Below are 21258 nucleotides of genomic sequence, written 5' to 3'. Positions count from 1 at the left end.
ATACTATTATACTATTATATACTTATATTATTATGCATGTATACTACTGTATATGCATATTATGTATATATAGCCTGATACTATAAGGTGAGAACTTCTACACAATGATGGGCTTCACACAAAGCCGACAATGATGCATCCCGTCACGTCCCCTCGCATCTGAAAGTAACAGCAGGAAGGCCGTTCTAACGTAAGTGCAAAGAGGAGACCTCTCCACCACAATCATCCTTAGACAAACAATATGTCCTTTTGGCTCCCCTCTTACTGAAAGGTCTGGAATGCAGTGGACTGACTGACACTATATATAATACCGTCCATGGTTACAGGTGGTAATTCAGTGTGTCGTACACACTAAGGATTATAAATGTGCAACCGGTCTGTCCAGTGCAGTCTGGCGCATCGATGTTGTATCTATAGCTTATTCAAACTGCTTCTTAGTGTAAATATACAGCTGCACGGGCGGGTTTGTTTCTCCAGGTCCTGTACAGCCTCCAGAATGCAGCTGGCTGAGTGACTCAGCTGTGGCCCTGTGGGCAGCGGTTGTAATAAAACTGGATGCAGTGTATGGGTGCCACCTGGAGGCTGGCATGATGTGCCAGTCTCACAATACACAGACACTGCATACAACAAAATGAAAAATGTGCGGCATTTAATGTGAGAAATATTAGAACACTGGCGTTAGATTGACAAACCCTAAGAATCTCTCTTAACATTCATTAGCTAATAATTAATGCCATAAAATGTTTATGGTATTTAAATTATATTTACTATGAATTAATTATTTTATTTTGATGATTTAATCTTAAAGCGGGGGTTGGCACCCCGTCCTGGGTTATTCCCAGCCTTGTGCCCGCAGCTTTCAGGATAGGTTCTGGACTCCTGTGACTATGCATAAAACAAGTGGGTACAGAAAATTGATGGCTAGAACCTTAACATTGGACCCTAGAGACAACTTAACAAATTTAAGTATATTTAGCAATAGGAGAAAAAAATGCTGGCTGGTCAGTGTTCAAATTCATCTTCCAACTGCTTTTCCTGGTCAGGGCCAGAAGGGGGGCTGGAGTCTATCCCAGGCAGAATAGGGTACAAGACAGTGGTACACCCTGGATTGAATGCAAATCCATCACTATTGGATGCTATGGGCAATCTAGAGATGACAATCAGCCTAACTGCATGTTTTTAGACTGCAGGGGAGAATTCCTGCAACATACCTGTAGGGGGAGCATGCAAACTCCGCACACGCAGAGCTGAGGCCGGATATGGACCCGCAGCCTTGGAGCTAACAGCACTTCTCACTCAGCCATCCAAAACGTAAACATGCAGTGTTTATTTTTTCTAGCTGACAGTTGACAATATCCTGTGTTATAATTAAACATCAATGTTTGCTGTTGTGCATGCATTTATATACAGTACTTACCCACATTTAGTGAAATAACTCCTGATTGCATCTGTTGTAAAAATAGCCTAATAATTAAGTTCTAGCTACATTCAAACACAACACTTGTATTCTATTGAAAAATCGTTGCACCCATTATATTGCAGGTTAAATTGACTCTCATGCTTTAAATTATAATGCACTTTTGTTTGAATTTTACTGGAAGATGAACACATTTTCTTTAAATCTATGCCTAATAAATAAATTATTCACATGTGCATATTCAGTTGATCCCAGAAATATTTGGGAAAAACTCTTAACCTTTTGAAATCCTCATTGCTGTATTCTTCACTCAGTTTGCATTCTTACATTCATATGGTATTGATTTTGCTGTCATGCTGAGGGGTATTGTGTGTGTGTGTGTGGGGGGGGCACCGGTCCAATGAGTTCTTGTTGGCATCTTTACTCACTGCAGGGGAGCCGTGGAGTCTCAGCATGAACATGCTGGACAGCAGTGACAGCCAAAGGGGATTAAGGTGGCCAATCTCATCTCTGGATGTGGAGGAATATCTGGGGTGAATGCAACTTTCCACCCTTCCACTGCTGCATTGTTTCAGTTTTACATGCAGAAATACTAACACTGTGGCAAATCACCAGACGTGCAGTCATGCACTGGAGATTGAATATGTTACCAGCACCTTCTGAAGATTGTGACCCCCCCCCCCCCCCACCCCCCAGCCTCGCTTGTTGAAAGTGCCGCTCTGGATGATTGGTGCCTCCTTATGCTGTGCTGTGCCCAGCGATGCATCTCCATTCCCTGTTTTCATAACAACATTCAGGACATTCAGGTTTTGCTTGGGGCAGTATGATATGGCAGGAGCACTTCTGGGAAAAAAATTGATGTGTGCAAAATTCACCCATTTGCCCGGTGCCTCCATTAGTGGGGCTGTAACCAGCACAGTCAGCTCTCACTTTTATTGCATGATCACAGGAAATACTGATCTATTGAAATGCATAGCACCCCTCCCCCACCCCAATCAGTCATGCCCTGTATAATCATCTCTATTGCTTGAGGTATAAAGGGTTCAAGCCCTGATTGCAATAACTTGGATTTGAATGCATGTAAACCACTTGATTATATAGGAAGTTGACAGCATGCCATTTGGCTTTGTTGTGGCGATGCAGACCGTTCTGTAATTCCATATTCAAATTTCAATATCCTTTCTCTGGTGGATGGTGGTGTCTTCCTACCATTTTCATTCGATGAAGGCACAGCCATGGCTGATTACTGACTCACCATCATAAGAAACTATAAAGATCATCACGATCACCAGAATCCTCCCTCTCTGAAATCCCATCTAGGACACAGTCACTGCCTCCCAGAGCCTGGGGTGATGCCTCACTGGAATAACGTCTCACTGGGTGTCAGAGTTCCTGAGATCAGGAGGGTGTCTCTCAGGCATATGCTGATGCAACAATGAGCAACCAAAAGTTCCAGAAAGTGCTTTTTAGACATCCAGATATTTAAAGCACAATTACAACTAGCAAAAACACAATTAAATTCATTCAGAACATGAAAGAATTCCTTTATTTTGCAACTTTAATGTGCCATTTGCTCCAGGCGCCCCAGGATAAGTAGCTGGTGGATAGATGGATGGATGGAATTCTATACACTTAAACCAGGGGTGTCAAACTGCAGTCCTGGAGGGCGGCAGAGCAACATTGTCTTCTGACTTGACTGGAACAATTTTTGAAAAAGCACAGTCACACAAACAATCTGGAAAAAAAGTGTTTCACTTACACAATGCTTCCCCCTTTCCTACATGGTTACCCCCAGAAGCACTTCTCAAAAATCTATGTGTTAATAGACAAATCCTTAACAAACAGAAATAGATGTTGCATGATTTTTCTTTCAAGTGCATGTAGGTCAAATGGCATGTGTGCTGTTTTCATAAAAATTAGGAGGTGTGCTTCCTGTTGACTTCATAACAGGCCAGCCAGTGGTGGTATTGAAATTCAATTAAGTCCCAGTTATCTATTGATTTTGAAAGAATATGAAGCAGCTGCCTCGGAAACAGAAAAGATGGTGGTTTATTTTTGATGCAATGGTTTATTCTTGTTAAGCCTGGGAGTATATGAACAGGAGTGCATGGCACAGAGAGCATGGCACGAGGAAAAGCTCAAACAATGTGAGCTGGCTCTGCTCAACACTATAATCACTGTCACAGCATAGTTGTAAGACCAGGGATCAGATATACTTAAAGACAGATGCAGGTTGTGAAGAATTATTTAATTTATACTGCTTACACATAGAAAACAGTGGATTAAACATATCTTGTGCGAATTAAAAATTAAAACAAAGCCTTGAGAATTAAGTCTTGGAAATTTACCCAAGCTTAGTTGATACTACTCGTTAGCCTTGCTGGGTAGCGTTCGAGCGGTTCAGCTGCTGTCTGGTTGTAGTTCATCCTCCGACGTTATAGGTGGCGATGGAAGCTCTGGTGGACGCCGAGACGTTTGGTGAGACGCACCGAAAATACGAAGAAGCATCCTGAACGCCATATTGGAAATGTGATGTTCGCAGGGACCTGCAGGAACTAGTCTTGTGGATAAATTCCCGCAGTGATCGGAGTAGCCGCTGAATTGCAGCCGGGCCAGTACGTTTCAATCTCATCTGTAGGCTGCGACCCAGTTCGTGCAATGGCCGTCGGCTGGAGGAAATGAACGAGTGGTAAGTAATCTATAACTGAAAGGGGACATAATTAAATGCAACTCAGCTGAGACTGCTGCGTTGCCTCCGCCTGTTTTCCGTCAATATCTGTACGTGCGTAGCTAATTCTGCAGTCTTGTTTGGGGGACAGGTTCCACCCAAGGTGTCTGTGTCGCGCTGGTGTAGCTGGTCGCCTGTCCTGAATGGGTATCCTTCCAGGTATCAGCAAACCGGTGTAGTTTCTGTTGACTGGAGGGGTTACTCGGTAGCCTGCACGGGCACCCGCTGCAGCCGCAGTGATGCCGGAGAAGGGGGTCTTCTGCGCGTGCATGCCTGTATGAGTCTGCGCGTGCTTTGTCTCGGCTCGAGATGTCAGCGACGCCGTAGCTAAGCGACACCCGGAGAAGCTGCCGCGGGACGCCGAGCCGCCGCGGACCGACCGCCAAAACCAACTAACCCTCGATAGTTTGAGACCTTCGCGCTTGTATTCATATCATAGCCTCCGTGCGTTTGGGGGAAGTTTAGCCCCCAGTTTCCCTGCAGCTATGATAAGAAAACGCTTCGCATATTGCCGGGTTGTCAGTTAGGCTGCCTGCGAAGCCGGCTGAGAGGACTAGCTATACTAGCTGGCTAAGAACAAGACGGTGATGGCCCGGCGGCTTGTCAGCAGCAACACGTTCCCGCGTCGCGTTCGTGCAAATATCTTACCCCCTTCAGTTCATAAATTATTTGTGACGCCGAAATTCGTTTTTTCGACTACCAACCAAGTGTTTCGGATGTACGGTTGCGCAACGCATCTTGTGACTACAAGCCAAGTCACCTCGCTCAGCGAAGCTAGCAAAACACACCGGGGGGGGTCTATCGATTCCCGGTCCGCCTTCAGACCGCTTTGTGGTGGCCGCCTGTTACCCTTTAAACGCTTGTTTTTTTTACTGTGGCGGTTTTAGACGCGGACTCCTACGAGGTTAGTAATATGTCTCCAGCGCTAAGGCTCGCCTGGAGCCAATGCCGGCGTCCTGGGCCGCTTCGGCCTTGCGGCGCTAGATCGGCTCTCCGTACTGCCACGGCCGGCCTTCCGCCTCTCTGGCTCCGTGTCACCGAGTCCCCGCGATGAGTTTCCAGTAAATTTTCTTTTTGAGGATAAATCGAGCCGAGCACCTGAATGTAAGGTGCTTAAGAATAACCAGATATGAGTTCTTAAATGATTAAATGTTTTTTTTTTATTTTTGCTAGAAACGCTTTCAGGTGCATTGTATATTTGTATAGGGTGTGTTTGGACTCTTATTTAATGGGAAATATTTTGGAAGCCTTTTCAGTTAAGGGTGGGTTAATATAATAATCGCAGTATATGTTTAACCCCGGAAGAGTGTTGCTTTTATGACTAAGATGTAAACCATGTCTGTACATTAATGTTTATGGTAATATTATCTGTTCTGTATTGTGTGTGTGTGTGTGTGTGTGTGTGTATATATATGTACCGTGACATCCACTTATTTTTCAAGCGTCCGGTTTCTTTTGGGCTGGAAAAGCACCAGTCTCTCCAGCAGTGACAGCCCTGTTACCTGGGAGCCTGTGCGACGGACGATGCATAGTAATGCCGAGGCTTTGGGCACCGTTTCCGGGCCCCAAAACGACAGGAAGGCCGGTATATTACTGTTTGCCCCAACACCTGCTTTATCGATATAGTTTAAACAGTTAAACTTATGGTAACGACGATGATGAAAAATGTAAAATGAAAAATGACCTTTGTCATAATTTGTAGCGCATGAAATATGTATATTTAATACGAATACACGGTTTTTCTGGCATATTTGGGTGTCTTGTTTAAAATGAATGATTAACACCTAAAACCTGTTTAGTACTATTGGATCCCGAGTAAAATCTAGGGAAAAGCAACAGTTTCCGGTATGTGTGTGTTTATGCAGTGTCTTGTGCACTGCTGGGTCTCCAGAGATCTTCAGACTCTCTTCAGTACAGCTGTGATTGGCTCGGTTGGCATGCAGCCTGCCAGAATTCAGTAGTCTGTCACTCATCCATCACATGGGGTCATGCAAGCCTGGAGGTTGGCCTAGAGAGAATTTAAAGGTTAAAGATCTTGTGAAATTGCATGGTAATCACGTTACATATTGTAGTTATACAAGGGTAACCAGTGCCTGTTATGAGACGGCAGTTTCAACCACATTTCGGAAATGTTTACATTTAATTGTGTGATAGGAAGTGAAGGGTGCTGGACAATGAGGCCAGTTTCCCCGCCTACGTTGCGAGATGGAAAGTGCGATTCCAGCTCAAGTGGCTGCTGCTAACGTGTCCTGCTGCTTGTTCCTTGGCTGGACTTTTGTCCCCTGAGAATCATCCAATTATGTGCAGCCAGCCCCAGCACTGCGATTTAAAAATTCTTTCTCTTGGCTATGAGATTGAATGCAGTGTGACATTTAAATGCATTTAATACTTAAAAATGTATTGCTGTTGTGATTTTTACCACACATGAATGCTGAAGTCATTAATTACATATGTGGGGGAAAAACAGAGTACACAAGTCCTCAGCAGCGTGGGTTGGAGTATGTCTACGCTGCATGTTTCTAAGTTTGCAGGCTGGGACACTTAAAGATTTGCGTCAAACCAGGCTGTTGCTCAGTGGCTGATGATGTAAAATGGGGAACTAACATAAGTGACCAATGGTAAACTGATTATTTTGAAGCTGTTTAAGGATGTCGCTATCAGTAGTATAAATAATCAAGTAATCCAGTGATTTTTAATCTTACCATTCCTAGAATAATCTTTTGTTTATAATATATTCAGTTTGCATTTGGTGTGAGGCAACATATGGTCAATTTAGCTACTCGTTCCCTTGAGTTGCATGTTTTTTGGACAGTGGAATGAAATCTAACAATCTTTCGAAAAGCCACACACATAAGGTGAACATGCAGACAAAGCAGCTGTGTGTGCTGATGATGTTACCACTGTGCATGTGCGCTGCGCCACTGTGCCACCCATAGATTGTGTGATATTAATATCGATATGGCATTTTGCGTGCCTACAACTGTCACATTGCAATGCCCACGATTGTCTGCTGGGTTCAAACCATCAATTAGTTGCAGTAAATATTTTTGCTCAGTCATAGGAAACAAAACTTGGCAGTCTTTGCAATTTTAATGATGGTTCTTTTGCAGTTTTATCTAGTATATGTAAAGAAAAAAAAAATCAAGTTTAAAGTTTACAGCTGCTGCTTTTGCATGAGCTCTGCATGCACTCTCAGACAATCATAATTGTTCTCCGCCTTGCTGTTGGACTGTGGCACCTTTTGTGAGAAATTAAAAATGAGTGTAGAGGAGAAAAGGATGAGAGAAGGGTCACAAACTGGTCATAAAGACCACTATACTGAAATATTTTGTATTCCTTAGAGACGATATTGAGCAAAAGTAAGTGATTTTTCGGCACTGCTTTGGGTCTGTTGGCACAATTTGCAGCGACTTAATTGACACACTCATGGTAAATAGTTCTTTCTGGCTATGTAGTAAATTATAAACTCATAAATATCTCAAAAACATAATATCACAGTAACATTTTTTCCAGTATTCAGTCCTACTCAAAACTCAATTGGCTGACAAAAAATAATTTGTATATCTGCTGTATTATGTAAGGTAACAGCTAAGTGACGGGGCTAATCTTCATTTTAGCTGCGGTTTTTGACATACAGGATTAGTATAAAGCAAAATGTTTTAAGTCAAAATTGATAGACAGGCTAGGTCAGTCCGAGATGTTGCACATATAGTGAATATTGGTTATGTGAAGTATTTGTACACAACTTTTTGCTTATTTCCATTCTTGTTAACTGTGTCTTTCCACCATATTGCTGAGTAATTGAGAAGGAAATTTTTAATCTGCTTTTTAATAGTTAATTGACTCCTCTGAGGCTGTTTCCCAATCATTGTTTATCTTACTGTTTTTAGATGTGAGAATACATAAATGAATTATTAGTATTTTTTTAAATGTACGAAAAGTCAGAAAATGCACATTAATTGACGAATGTGTACAAAAATTGTCATTTTCCATATGTAGAGCCATGTATCTGCGTGGAAACAGTATTTCAGTTGCACTTCCAGTTAAGTATAAAAATCATTTTGGTGTTAATGTACTTTTGAATGTGAAAATTTGGTATTTGTTAGAAGTAGATCTGGTGCGGTGTGTTTCCACTCTTAGGTTGATGGAGAAGGTCTGCTGTGGTATTGAGAGGGTCATACTGAGTAGTTCTACATTGAAAATAATCACGTATCAAGCTTCATGTCATGGCAGGTGCCTTGTTGTTGGACTCTGTCTGTGGATGGCCATCTGGACAATGGCTGCATTTTAGCATCACGATTCTCCTTAATTAGTGCTGCACCATAGCTCTGACATGTCCTCTGTGACACGAGCGTGCGCACACACACACATATACCGGTGAAGAGTTTGTGCTTGTGATTTTACTGCTAGCCTTGATTTTAGCAGTTTGTGGGTTGTTAGAGCAGAGAGCCCAGTGTCTGGTCCATCTGCTGATAGAAAATGTACTTCCAGCAAAGGATTGTCTTTGCACTGCTTGTCCCCATTAATGCTGGGCCTGAAACCGTTTGCACGAATGTAACATTCATTCATACGGAAATCGCTGCTGCTAGTGCCGCATGAAATCTGCATCCTTTCATAGTCCTCGGGCGCACAAGGACGCTTGCTCAAAGCTGCCGTTTCGCAAAGCAGACTGGGTGTTTCGTCATCAAACCCCTCGCCAAATGCTTGTACTCGACAAGCTCTGATCAAAGCAAGAAATCAGAATGTAAAGAGTACACATGCTGGGAACTTGCCTTTCCAAAGAACTTGAAAGTCTTGCCCTCAACCCAACTTATTGTACAGAAGCCTTGGGTGCAACCAGGTAAGTGTTTGTTTGTGTTTCCATGGAAAATGTAACTGCTGAAATGTACGTAATGATCTTCTTCCTCTGGTTAGCACTTAGCTCAGGAAGCAGGTAGAGGGGGGTGCTTTTGGGGTCTTGAGCATATAGAAGCATTTCCCTTGTGAGTCCTAAGTTTAGCCCATGGGTACAGGTTCACTGGTAATTGGGCTTTAGGGGGTGACGACAAGTTAGCTTAAACCACAGTCTTGATCCGCTTGTGTAACTGCAAAGTTCGCCCCATGAGAAATACCAGCAGGAAGCGCAAGACGGAGACATTTGACTTCCTTGTTTACTCGAAACTAAGAACAGGAGTGTCATCTATGAACTACTGTTATGTAACCGTAACAAAGTGCTATGGAGATAATCAGGTTCTAGCCCCTCCCCCCCTCATCCGAGCACCGTATACAGGTTCCCCTTTTTCGTGACAAAACTTTTGATTTATGTGACGTGTTTGGTGGGAAGTACAGGCAGCGTTTCCACTGCCATCTGGCCTATGATCTGGTGTGAGGTTTTGTGCCCAGCTGGTCTGCTGTAGTGCAGAAGCACCTTGTATAATTTTTATGTCATCAAGAGAATCTCTTGATGTGCAAAACCAGTCAGCTCAAAGTAACGATGGCTTTTTATTCCCAAGACTTGCAAGTAAGGAGCTGTGAAATCTGTTAGTCTGCTAAATCCAGCACCACCGACTTACTTCAACCAGTCCTGTGCAAAGAGTAATTCCAGTTTATCAATACATAAAGGAATCTACGCTCCTGTAGTCATTTTTTGCATGCAGAAATTGAGTGAGTAGAAATGAAGTGGCCAGCTTTTTAAAATGAAATCAAATTTTTACTTCCTCCTTCTGCACATTAAGGTTTCACTCAGCAGTTTATGGCAGCTACAGATATATTCCTAACTTTTATTATATGACTTGCATTCAGATTAAATTTATTGCTTTCTGCCTTTGGGCTTCCATAACCAGCCTGTTCATTGTCATATTAAGATAATCAGCAAGTGCACATGTGAGACAGAGATGGTGGGTTGTACTATGAAGATTTTTAATTACATTAATTGCATAATTACCGAGAAGATGGTATGTAAAAGATTTAAACATTCCAGTATTTTAAAACTAGCAGGCGGGTCCACATAGTTTATCAACCAGAAAAGAGATTCTATGACTAAGTGACGGTGGCTTAATTGAATATGACTTCAATTTCCCATCTGCTGTTCAGTCTGCAATTGATCTTTTTATCCTGCTGGTTAACCTTCCTAGCTTCAGCGCTAACAGACCTCTGACACTGTCAGTTTGCTAGCTCTGCTTTTGTATAAATCAGTGCCATTCTCTTTTAAAATATGTTCTTGTCCGTATTAAACATAAGCCATTACACACGTGTTAAGGCTTTTGGTTTGTAGTGGCAGTGTTGGTTTTTCTTGTTTGCGTAAATTTCCCTCACCAGTGTTGGCTGCTGAAAGCACAATATCAAGGGGCAATATGCAGCATATTATGAAAGTCTGTTTTGTAATGTCTGTCAAAAAAGACTACAAGAAATTCCGATCCCTGAAATGTCCTGGAGCACTCCTAGCGACAGCTGGGGATTTGGCTTTGAAGGCGGGCATATCACTTTAGTGTTCTCTCGCTGACGCAGGAGAGCAGTGGGAAAGTCTGTCCTGAGCTAGTGGGGGAACAAGCGACGTGCTGTCTTCTGATGTATACATCAAAAATGAACTGAGAAACCAAAGTTATGTTCGCGTAGCTGTGAATCCCTCATCACTCCTGGAAATCCAGCTATTCCAGCAGCACTCTTCATTAAAGTAGCGACGGGGTTGATGACTTTCGAAACCGGTTCAGAGTTTGTGCTCGTAAAATCTCACGTTCCCCATGACTCATCTTTGTCGTGCTGTATCATGCTGTTTGCATCAGCTACAGGTGATCCTTCATGCCCGCGTCACTGCCTCAGAGATCGCTTTCCCTCTTCCCGCTAATATTTCTGCCGCATTACTTCCTCTCCTCATTCGCTTTAATAAAGGGCTCCTGAGCTGAGCGTCCCTGTGTCCCTCCCAGTGGAATTGCATTGTGCTGAATAATGGGCTCTTGCAACTCGGAATATGATCGGTTTTGTGGACTTCAAGGCCGCTAGGTTGAGGAAGTCGTGGTGTGTGTGTTCGGCGGACGGAAATGAAGTGTGTTGGCAGAACAAAGCAAACCAAAGGAGCGCTTTATCCAAGCTTCTGTCTCGCAGCTTATTGTCAAATGGCTCGCGGCCACAGCGAGACAATGATGAGCATTTAGGAATGCAGCACATTCTTCTCTGTTCTTTGTCATCTCTCTCATTGCCTGCTCCTGTGCTGTCATCCACCCAGCAGAAGATGAGAGGAGGGCCGGAGGAGAGACTGCAGCGGCGGGGCCAGTGACTCTCTCGCCGCGGGGATGGCTCAGGCGGTCCCTCAGCTTGACTACCAGCTCCTGCACGACCTGAAGCTGCGCTTCCCTGAGATCCCAGAGGATGTGGTGTCTCAGTGCCTCCTGCAGGTATGTGGATGCGCCGCCCTGTATCGGCAGCCTGGTGTCCTAAGCAGTGTGACGCTTAATCACCGGCGTGTCTCTGTGCTTCTCGCCAAGAACAACAACAACCTGGACGTGTGTTGCCTTCTGCTGGCTCAAGAGAGTAATCGCTACCTGTACGGGGAGTACCACAGCCCCGAAGAGAGCCGCCTGGCCCGTAACCACATGCTGCACATCAGCCTGGGCTACCCGTCCACAGAGGGCGCCAAAGCGAATGGAGGGCGCCCCCTGGTGCACAGCTCCAGCGATGGGCACATCGAGCCCCAGCGAGGCGGCCCTGGTGCCGGACAGCGTCCCATGGTGTTCCAGGAGCCGCACTCTGCCCCTGCCACCATGGCGCCGTCGCCGGGGTACAGCCCCTTCTTTGTGAACGATCCGGGCCGCTCTGCCGGCACCCCGCCGCCCGGCGTGCCCTATCCCCCAGTGCCGCACTACGCCATGAACCCCATCACGGTTACGCTCCCACAGAGCATCCCCTCTGTGCCTCAGGCCCTACAGATCCCCACTTCCCCTTATAGCGGCGCCGGGGGCAGCGCCCTGTACGTCCGGCCCGCCCCCTCACAGAGCCCCCAGCCCGCCCCCTGGCCCTCGCCTGCCGTCCCGGTTTTCTCGCCATCCCCTTACGCCTCCCCGTATCCCGGGAAGCCGGTCCCCCAGACGGCGTACCACTCCCCGCCCCCATCCCAGTTCCCGTCCCCTTACAGCTCCCCGCAGCATCAGATCCAGCAGGCAGCCCACGCGTTTCTCCCAATCAGCCCCCCCAACGTGCCTGGCCTGCCCTACCAGGCACAGCAGTCCATGTCTTACTTGCCCCACCTGTCTTCCAAGACCCCTCTGAAGAACCAGATAGAGATCAGCTTAGAGGGGGGGCAGAGAGCCCCCACCCCGGCTCAGCGTAGCGGCTCTCCTGGAATCAGCCAGCCGCGAGGTCAGAACTCCCTCTACATTTCCACTAACTCCTCCCCCAGCTCCCCGTCACGGGGGATCAGCTTGACCAGCTCCTTTCACCCTGGCATGTACATCCACCCGGTCCCCGCGCGGCCCCTCCCAGCCTCCTCCCCCCAGCCCGGGAATGCCTACATCAAGATCAAGGTGTCGCCCGGCCGGACTCAGGGGCGCCCCCTGGAGTCACCGACCGTGGAGACTGAATCTCTGCTCAACATTGTGGACCAGGCGGAGCATCCTGCAGCGCCCGCCCCCATCCTGCCTATCACCGTGTTGCCAGGCAACATCTCCAGTAAGATCAACAACATGCCGCGCAGGTCCAGTTCCGGCTCTGATGACTACGCATACACTCAGGGTGAGTCATGGTCTGTTGGTGGGGTTCTTTGGTCCACTGCTTTCAGGAATGACATGGGTCTTCTGACGCTTTGAAAGCAATGAGTAGCATGTTGTGTAAAATCGATAATCATAATATGTGCACCGCTTAAATTGGACAAACACATTTCCAGTTCTTTGAGTTATCAGACTGTCGGTTGTTGTAAAAATGATGTGGCCCCACAAGTAGAAGCAAGACTGTATTTCAGCATACAATGCTCTCCCAGGTTTATTCTGTTGTCACAATTACTTGATTAAACTCTCTTACTCTGTTTTTTAAAAAGCATCAGTTAGTATTTGCTATGATTACTGATTTGGTATGATTACCTGGCAATGTGGTTGAAGACCAGTGGAGCATAACTGCTAAAAGGAGGTGACCTGAGTGCATTACTGGAAGCTGGAGACAAATTTTTTAATTAACCACAAACTCACTCACTTGCATGTTGAAGTTGGATGTTTACTCCAGTTCTGAACTGCAGCTCTTTGAAACCCCAGAATCTTCCGTCTTGTGTGGAGTAACAACCAGACCACCTAAGAACAACTTAACTTTTTGATGGAAGTTTGAGTTTCTGCTAGCAGCCCTTATTATTGGGGGCTTTAATATTCACATTTGTTGCCCCTTAAATCCCCTGGGCAAAGAATTTCAAACTCTATTAGACTCTTAAGGCAAGCTGTGTGAGCTCCCACTTATGAATGTGGTCATATTTTAGTTTTGGTCTTGTTATGTGATATTAATATTAATTAATATTGAAATTGATGCTATTCATATTTCTGATCACTTGCCTATTTTTTTTTTTTTAACGACTCACTGTACTGCAAAAGGTGTTTATATACTTACCGTGCTCTGTACTTGAATTGAATCTGCTACTGCAGACTGGCTCTCTGATTCATTCTGTTTCAATCCCTTGGCCCTCTTGTTGCCAGACAAGTGCCAAGGAATTAACTCCTTTTTTTTAAAACTCTACCTGTTCAAATCCCCTGGAGTCAGTGGCTCCTCTGAAACCAGTTTGCAAAAGACCCAAACAAGAACCCTGGCTAAGTGGATCTACCCGGACACTCGCACAGATCTGCCACAGAGCCAAATAAATGTTGAAGAAAGAGAGGCTCCAAGTTTTCCTTGAAATTTTTCGATCTAGTTTTCCATTATCAAAATGTGGTTAAGGAATCGAGGAATAACGATCTGACTTGATTTGATAAGAATGCACATCGTGTCATTTAATGTATAAATTCTTTATTTCACCCTCCTATTTTGGGTTTTGAAATTTGGCTTTGTCAAACGACATTTTCTCTCTTATGATCAAAATTGAATCTTTACGGTCTGGCATTACACCCCCACTGTACGATCCAATCTGTGCTGGTTCACTGCCCTGTTTAAAGTCTAGGCCAGTTTGAACCAGTCTCACTTGCAACTTTTTGGTTCTAAGCAGTAAGCAGTCTGAAATCTACAAACTGTCTCTGACATCATTCCTGCTGCTCTGCTGAAGTATACGCTTGATGTAATTGGGCTAATCATTTTAAATATTAATAGCGCTCTCAGTACAGGTCTGTCCCAGGTAATTTTAAATATGCGGCTGTTTGCCGGCTTCTTTAAGAACCCTATTCTGACTATGATAAACTCATTAATTTTAGGCCTATTTCATAGCTTCCTATTACTACTAAAAATATAGAGATGAATGTTTTTATTCAATTAACTACTTAACTTGCTGCTGCTTACTACTTGTCTTGCTGACCTCTTCAATCATTTTTTAAGACCCATCATAGAACTGAAACTGCTCTTTTAAGTTTAGAATGATGTTCTTTATTAATTCGGGGACCCCAGCTTCTCTGATACGTTTGGACCTATCTGCTGAGTTTGATACAGTAGAAACTATATTTTGCTAGAAGAGTTACTGAATTTTGGTTTGAGAGGGTAAGTGCTGAATTTCATTAGATAATATATAATAAGCAGAATGTTTTCCATTGCAATTGGTGATTTTTTTCCTCTTCACCTCTTGCCTAAACTGGCAAATCTATTTACTGTTATGCAATAGTTCAGTCGTCCCTTATGGCTTGTTTAAAGCCGTCCAGTCACTTGGACCCTTTTTTTTTTATGTTCATAAAATTTGGTTGTTAAATATTTTTCTTCAAGATTTGGACCATTCTTTCACCAGCTGACCTTGAACCTGTTACTCATGTGTTTGTGACCTCTAGACTCGGCTGCTGTAATTCGCTGTATCTTGGAATTAACCAGTTGCCGGGATTTTAACTACATCATGTTTCTCCTATCCGAGCTTCTTTTCACTGGCTACCTGTGAGATATAGGATTGATTTCCAGATTTTTCTGACGGTGTTCAAAGCCCTTGCGCATATTCTATGTCTGTCTTCACTATCATCCTTTTAGATCATCCAATCAGTTGTTACTAGTTTCTCTCTGGTCTAGGCTTACTATAAGGGTTATGGCGCCTTTGCAGTACATGCTCCACGGCTTTCGAACAGTCTATGGTTGCATGTTATGTCTCCCTCCCATATGTCTCCCGCCTCTTTAAGCTAAAAACCTACTTTTTTTGCCAAGTAGTCTTATATGGTTCTTTTTTTCCCCTTCAAAGCACTGTGGTGTGACTTTTGTTTCTGGAAACGTGTTCTATAAATAGTCCTGGGTTGAGTTGAGAGGGTCTGGATAAAGAGCAAAGGCCTGAGTTGTGTGGAAGCACTTCACATTAAATGAAATTCAGAAGACTCTGGTTTAAGGCTCCTAAGGCTAACCATAGACAAGTGTAACCTCTGTGCCCTTCAGTCTCTTGGAATAGCCTATTCTCTGTCATTACTTTGCTTTCAAGTACTTTGCTTTATTTACTTTCTGCTATCTCTATCTCAAGATAATTGCCGCTAAAATGAAGGCTGTCCTCATCACATAGCTGCATCATCTTACATAATATTCACAATATTTGTGAAGCAAAAGAACTTGGAATATTACCTAAAATTAACTACATAAATAGAACTAAACAGTTACCAATGTCACCAGTGTGTGACCCAAATTGGCAGTGCTGCCTCAAGTTGTGCTAACAGACGCAAAGCAATGCCGACAAATGACGTGCTTTTATTTAATAGCGTTTCTAGTGAATTGGATAATGCTGTTGCTGCACACTGCCACTCTGTGTGTTTGTGTGTGTGTGTAGTTTGAATGTTCTCACTGTGTGTGGTTTTACGCTAGATCCACAATCCAAAAACTTAAGTGAGTAAGTGAGTGTACCCTGCGATGGGCTGGTGCCCCATCCAGGGTCAGGTCCTGCCTCGCACCAATTGCAATAGAAATTTATACATGTATTATGTAAATAACTCAGGTTAATCGGTACATTACTTGATTGGTGATGTAGTCGATAGTAACAGCCCTATTCTGCTGTATCAGGATGTAGTCCAGCTTTACCTGTGCTGCCGGAATGTGGTTAGGGTTCAGAGTAGGTGGCTTGGCGTTCAGTCATTTTTCGGCATCGTGATGTTCTTTAAAGACTTGCTGCTGCAGCACAGCCTGAAATAGTTGTGGCCCTTTGTGGGTGAAAGTCATGGAAGTTTTGGTGCTTGGAAATCTAATGACCCTGTGAATGTGAAGCAGACTGACTGGTGTAAGTTGACAGCATGTCAGCCCCTGTGATTGTATATCTAATTCCACCCTGTTTGTCTGCTTTTTTTTTTTATATATTTTTTTTTTTTAAAAAAAAAAAAAAAGCTCTCCTGCTCCACCAGCGAGCAAGGATGGAGCGGTTGGTGAAGGAGCTCCTTCTGGAACGGCAGAAGCTAGAGCAACTGAAGGCCGATGTGAACGAGATGGAGTACGATGCCCTGCAGAGGCGCTTCCGCAGGGTCAACAGCTCCAGCTTTATTCCTCGGGTGAGTTCAGGTGCCCCCCCCCATACATTTCACCCTGTGCTGGGGGGCCATCTCGCTTTTGATAGCACTCAGGTGGTCTTCTGTGAGGACGTGGCTCAGACTGTAATGCATCATGGGATATCTAGCTCCGGATGGACACCTTTTCCATGCTTTTGTTGTGCTTCTGCACTGGCTGATTTAAAGCTGGCTGCTGTCCTGAGTAATCAGGGCTAGGTGTGGCTGCCGGTATGGATGGCACGCCCTTAAGCTACAGACTAGTGATCTGTCCAGCAGCTATGCTTTTTTACATTGTGTAATATCTTCAGTGGTCACTCCCTTTCAAACAATCCAGTTTCTGCTCCTTCATTGTAGAGGGACAGTTATGTTGTGTGTAAAAGGTGAATTATTTATAAGCATCTCACACATTTGAGGGTGTAGGAATGTAGCACTCGTTTCCTGTAACGATGAAAGCAATTAACAGCTCTGGAAGTCTCCGTGAAGATTCAGCATACCGTTACGCCTTCTATACAAGACTGTCTGTTAAATTATAGTTACAGTGAGAATTACAATCCTCTTCAGACGATTGTCCTGCTCTAAGTTCCAGCGTGTCTCCAGCGGAAACTGATACTTGCACGCTTTTTCATTCTTAAAAGAATCCTTTCTGGCTGGTAATGAAATCAGTCTCTTCATTAAGCTTGTTCTTTTCACTTTAATGGAAGCAAAACGCTGATTTATTTTTAAGTCTAAGCAAGTTTAAACTGGCCTGGGGGGCATAAATTTTGTACTCATCAGCCTGCCGGGGTCTCTGTGAGCTGTAAGAACCCCACGCATTTGTCTGGAGTCACATGCTGGCGCCCTAACGTGCGTGTCTCACAGCCCGAGGAGATGACCCGTCTACGGGGCCTGAACCGGCAGCTGCAGATCGACATCGACTGCACCCTCAAGGAGACGGACCTGCTGAAGATCCGAGGTACCGGCCAATGACGTCATAGGGCCGAGTCACCCCGTGGCTGATGGCAGCCTGCAGCTCATCCTGCTGCTCACAGATGCCCCCAGGGTCGTGCCTCTAGTAGGCGGGGGCCCCTCAGGCGAGCCGTCACGCAAATGAATGTCTGCTTTCTGCAGGGAAGTTCGACCCAAAAGCCATGAGCAACTTCTACGACAACATCCAGCCGGGTCCCGTGGTGCCGCCGAAGCCTGTGAAGAAAGGTGACCCTCAGCACGTCCTTTCCGGGAGACGGTGGAGAGCATAGTGGGATTCGGAGTGCCGCTCCCCACAAGGGCATCACAGGACGTGTTGCTTAGGCTGTGTACCGACGCGCACATCTTGCTGCTTTTAGCCCTTGTTCTGTCATTGTGGCGTGTGTGTGTGTGTGGTCCAGGTATACCTTACCTTGTGGGGACCAAATGAATACCCATTTTTTTTTACATACTTTTTATAAAAATCCATGACTGCAATTGAAAAACTACAAATGCAAAAACTTGTATTTTGTTTGGTTAGTTATGGTTATGGTTGGGTAGGGGTTAAGTTTGTCATAGTTAGCATTAGCATTTTTCCCATACAAATGAATGAGGAATGAGCGGTCCCCAAAAAGATATGATTACACGACTGTGTGTTGGTTTGCATAGATCACGTTTGAGGACCAAATTGTCCCCAAAGTGTAGTAAAACCTGAAATTTCCCTACTTTTGGGGACATGTTTTGAGGTCCCCATTTGGATAACCTCATTTTTAAAAAATTCTGAATGCAATCAAAAAAGTAAAAATGCTTGTATTTGTGTTGGTTACTTATGGTAAGGTTAGGGATGGGTAGAGGTTAAGAGTGTCGTGATTGGGATTATGGTTTTTCCCATAAAAATGAATGGACGGTCCCCATTTAGATAGGAAAGACCAACTTGTGTGTGTGGGTGGTGTCACTGCATTATTGTACTGGGGGCAGTGTGTGGCTCAGTGGGCTAGGACACTGTACCTGTAATCAGAAGGTCAATAGTTAAAATCCCCGGGTCGACAGAGTGATATCACTGTTGGGCCTTTGAGCGAGGTCCTTAACCCCCAATTGCATCAGAGACTGTGATCCTGCTTTCTGAATTTTATATCGCTCTGGGTAAAAGCAACTGCAAAATTAATGTAATGTACTGGATAAGTAGAATGGATGGCTCTGGATTCCGTGGGCACCATCTAGGCTGTTTCTGTCTTGGCCGTCTGAGTGATTGCGTCCTTTCTCGTGTGCGGTGTCACTGTGACCGTGGTGTGTCCTGTGCGTGGTTCAGCTGGGTTTCTTCCCCTGTGTGTGAGCTCTGTTTTTGCCCCCCCCCCCCCCTCCAGATGGAGTCGTGCGCTCCGTGGCCGGTGGCCGGTCGGCCCCACAGGACGAGGACTTTGAGGGGGCCCAGTGGAACTGTGAGAGCTGCACTTTCCTCAACCATCCGGCGCTGAACCGCTGCGAGCAGTGCGAGATGCCCCGCTACACCTGAGCCAATGTGGAGGCGACGCCACCCCCAATCCCCCCCCCCCCCGCCCCCGCCGCACCACGCCCTAGCTGACGCCACGCCCTAGCTTTGAGTGCCCACCCTGAAGCTTCCCTAGATCAGTTTGCATTACTCTAGATGTTTTAATTTCAGATAAAATGAGGGCACACAGAGGCCTTCTGCCTCGGGGTGAGGAAGCTGCAGTGGCCCTGGGCAGAGCCAGACCCCACGGCACAGTTGGCTGCCTGGAAAACGGCCGGACAGAGATCTCCGTGAGGGTGGGCGGTAACCATGGTGACTGGAATGTATCAATATCCTAGTGAAAAACTGATTGCCTTTACCACCATCCCCCCCCCCAATCCCCCCATGTCACCTGGAAAGTACCTGGGCCTTCTGTCGGATTACAGGCCTACAGAACATGACTGCTTTGCATTGACTGACTTGAAAAAGAGTATCCAGGTGTTATGGTTCTCATGCTAGATGTACACTGTATCTGCTCCGAAGCTGAATGACACTAAGAGAACTTGCATTTTAAATATATTCCTGGTACCTTTATGCATACTCTGCTACACTGTAATCTGAATATGTTCCTTCGTGTGGATGCTGTATTTAAAGCACCCGTTCTATGTGAAACTGCTGGACTGTGAGGTACACAGTGTGTGAATATATACGTGCGGATGTGTGTATCTCCCTCTGTCCTGACAAGGTCATGTCTTTGTATAATTCAGAATCATTTGTGAATTTTGTGATTTTTTTTTTTTTTTTTTGGGGGGTGGGGACTACTAAATAACATTGGCTGTAGTTTAAACAAGTTGGACTGGTTTTTACTGTTTGCCCAAAGAGTATGAAAGACTACCTGCAAATAACCGATAATGCAGCATTTGTAGAAATAAGGTGTATGATGTTATCAAATCAAAGTATTCATTCGGTCATTAAACGAATGCGAGTTGGAGCTCTGAGACTTGCACCTTGTTTTATAGGCATCATTAACTCATAACATTTTTATATTAGAGTCCAAGGTTCCCTCAGAATAGAGATGTTGCATATTTTTTTTCCTGCTGCGTGTCTGTCAGTTTTAATTCAGGTGTTTTAGAAGTTTTGATTGGCTCGCGTGAACCGGTAGTCCTGCTTTGATATTGGCTTAAATGGTCTCTGTGCAGCAGGTATGGGGCCCTTACATCTGTAATGAGGAATCTTTAGTGTCTGTATTTCCCCTATATATGATTTTTCTGCACTTTTTGATGATGGTTGTCAGTGACACAAATCGTCTAGATAGCCGGGTTGGAGAAAAAATCTCAATTTATTTAGTTGTTTTTTGGTACCTCAGAACCATGTTAAAACAGTAATTTAACTAAAACTGAGAACCAGATTCTGCTGCAATATGTGTGTGTGTGTGTGTGTGTATGTGTTTTTATTTTATTTTTTTAAAAAGAAGGTGCACCTCCGTTCCCCCTTGTTGCAATTGACGCCGTTTGGGATGCATAGTATGCATTGTATAGGTGGAAATATGGTCACTCACCGCTTGACCTCTCATCTAACGTAATCTTCAGTGAAATCACGACAGCCTTCCTCTCCTGCACTTGCTTCTAGCTGCTTTATGCTTTTAATTGTGACTTTTTTTTCTGCATTTGTGGCTATCAGAATGGAAGAGCTTGTACTCCAGGAAGTGGAACGGTGAGCTGGTTGTTTTTTTTTTTAACGGAAACTACACTCCTTAGATGCTGAGTTTTTCACATCCTCTGAGAAACTAGCACTTTTGCAGATATGTGCTTGAGGCTTCCTTTACTTTTTGAGGAAGGTTTTTTTTTTTTTTTTTGCTACACTTGAATAATTCTGATCCTGCAGGCATTCTTCATTCATCCTCTGTTTAAATCCTAATTTGCATTTTTATGTGAATTTTTTTGTTCGATGCAAAAAGCTTTCTGGTCAGAATGTCTCATTCCTCAGGGTCACAGACTTTCAGGTCAAAATCTACACTGTGTGCTTTTCCTACAGGGTGGGCCTTTGTCTGCATGCCGTTGCTCAAGTTTGCTGAAGGCGGCCCCTGTCCTGCACTTCACTCCTGTGTCCACTGGATGGGGCA

The 21258-nt window shown here is 44.7% G+C and overlaps 1 protein-coding gene across 5 annotated transcripts; it reads left to right on the top strand.

Moving 5' to 3' along the window:
• Positions 1–3732: 3732 nt before the first annotated feature.
• Positions 3733–20127, top strand: tab3 (TGF-beta activated kinase 1 (MAP3K7) binding protein 3). Of its 5 annotated transcripts, none has more exons than XM_023793733.2 (7): positions 3733–4106; positions 11350–11515; positions 11606–12848; positions 16569–16729; positions 17585–17678; positions 17834–17917; positions 19033–20127. In XM_023793733.2, exons 2-7 carry the CDS (start codon positions 11414–11416, stop codon positions 19179–19181), a joined length of 1833 nt encoding a protein of 610 aa, XP_023649501.1. In that variant the 5' UTR covers positions 3733–4106; positions 11350–11413; the 3' UTR covers positions 19182–20127. The 5 variants fall into 5 exon arrangements, with proteins under 5 accessions (XP_023649501.1, XP_023649500.1, XP_023649505.1 ...); XM_023793732.2 differs by having other exon boundaries at positions 3734–4106; positions 11347–11515; XM_023793737.2 differs by lacking the exon at positions 3733–4106 and adding an exon at positions 4172–5049.
• The last annotated feature ends 1131 nt before the right edge of the window (positions 20128–21258 follow it).

Source organism: Paramormyrops kingsleyae, chromosome 1 (genome assembly GCF_048594095.1).
Source record: "Paramormyrops kingsleyae isolate MSU_618 chromosome 1, PKINGS_0.4, whole genome shotgun sequence".
NCBI lineage: Eukaryota > Metazoa > Chordata > Actinopteri > Osteoglossiformes > Mormyridae > Paramormyrops > Paramormyrops kingsleyae.
The sequence above is the reverse complement of the archived record's forward strand: the minus strand, read 5'-3'. Positions and strand labels throughout refer to the sequence as shown.

Bases quoted from the DNA above. Each gene is read 5' to 3' on its own strand.
- tab3 (XM_023793733.2), top strand. From the start codon at position 11,414: ATGGCTCAGGCGGTCCCTCAGCTTGACTACCAGCTCCTGCACGACCTG. The intron at 12,849-16,568 runs GTGAGTCATGGT...AAAAAAAAAAAG, and splicing joins TGACTACGCATACACTCAGG to CTCTCCTGCTCCACCAGCGA. The intron at 17,679-17,833 runs GTACCGGCCAAT...TGCTTTCTGCAG, and splicing joins GGACCTGCTGAAGATCCGAG to GGAAGTTCGACCCAAAAGCC.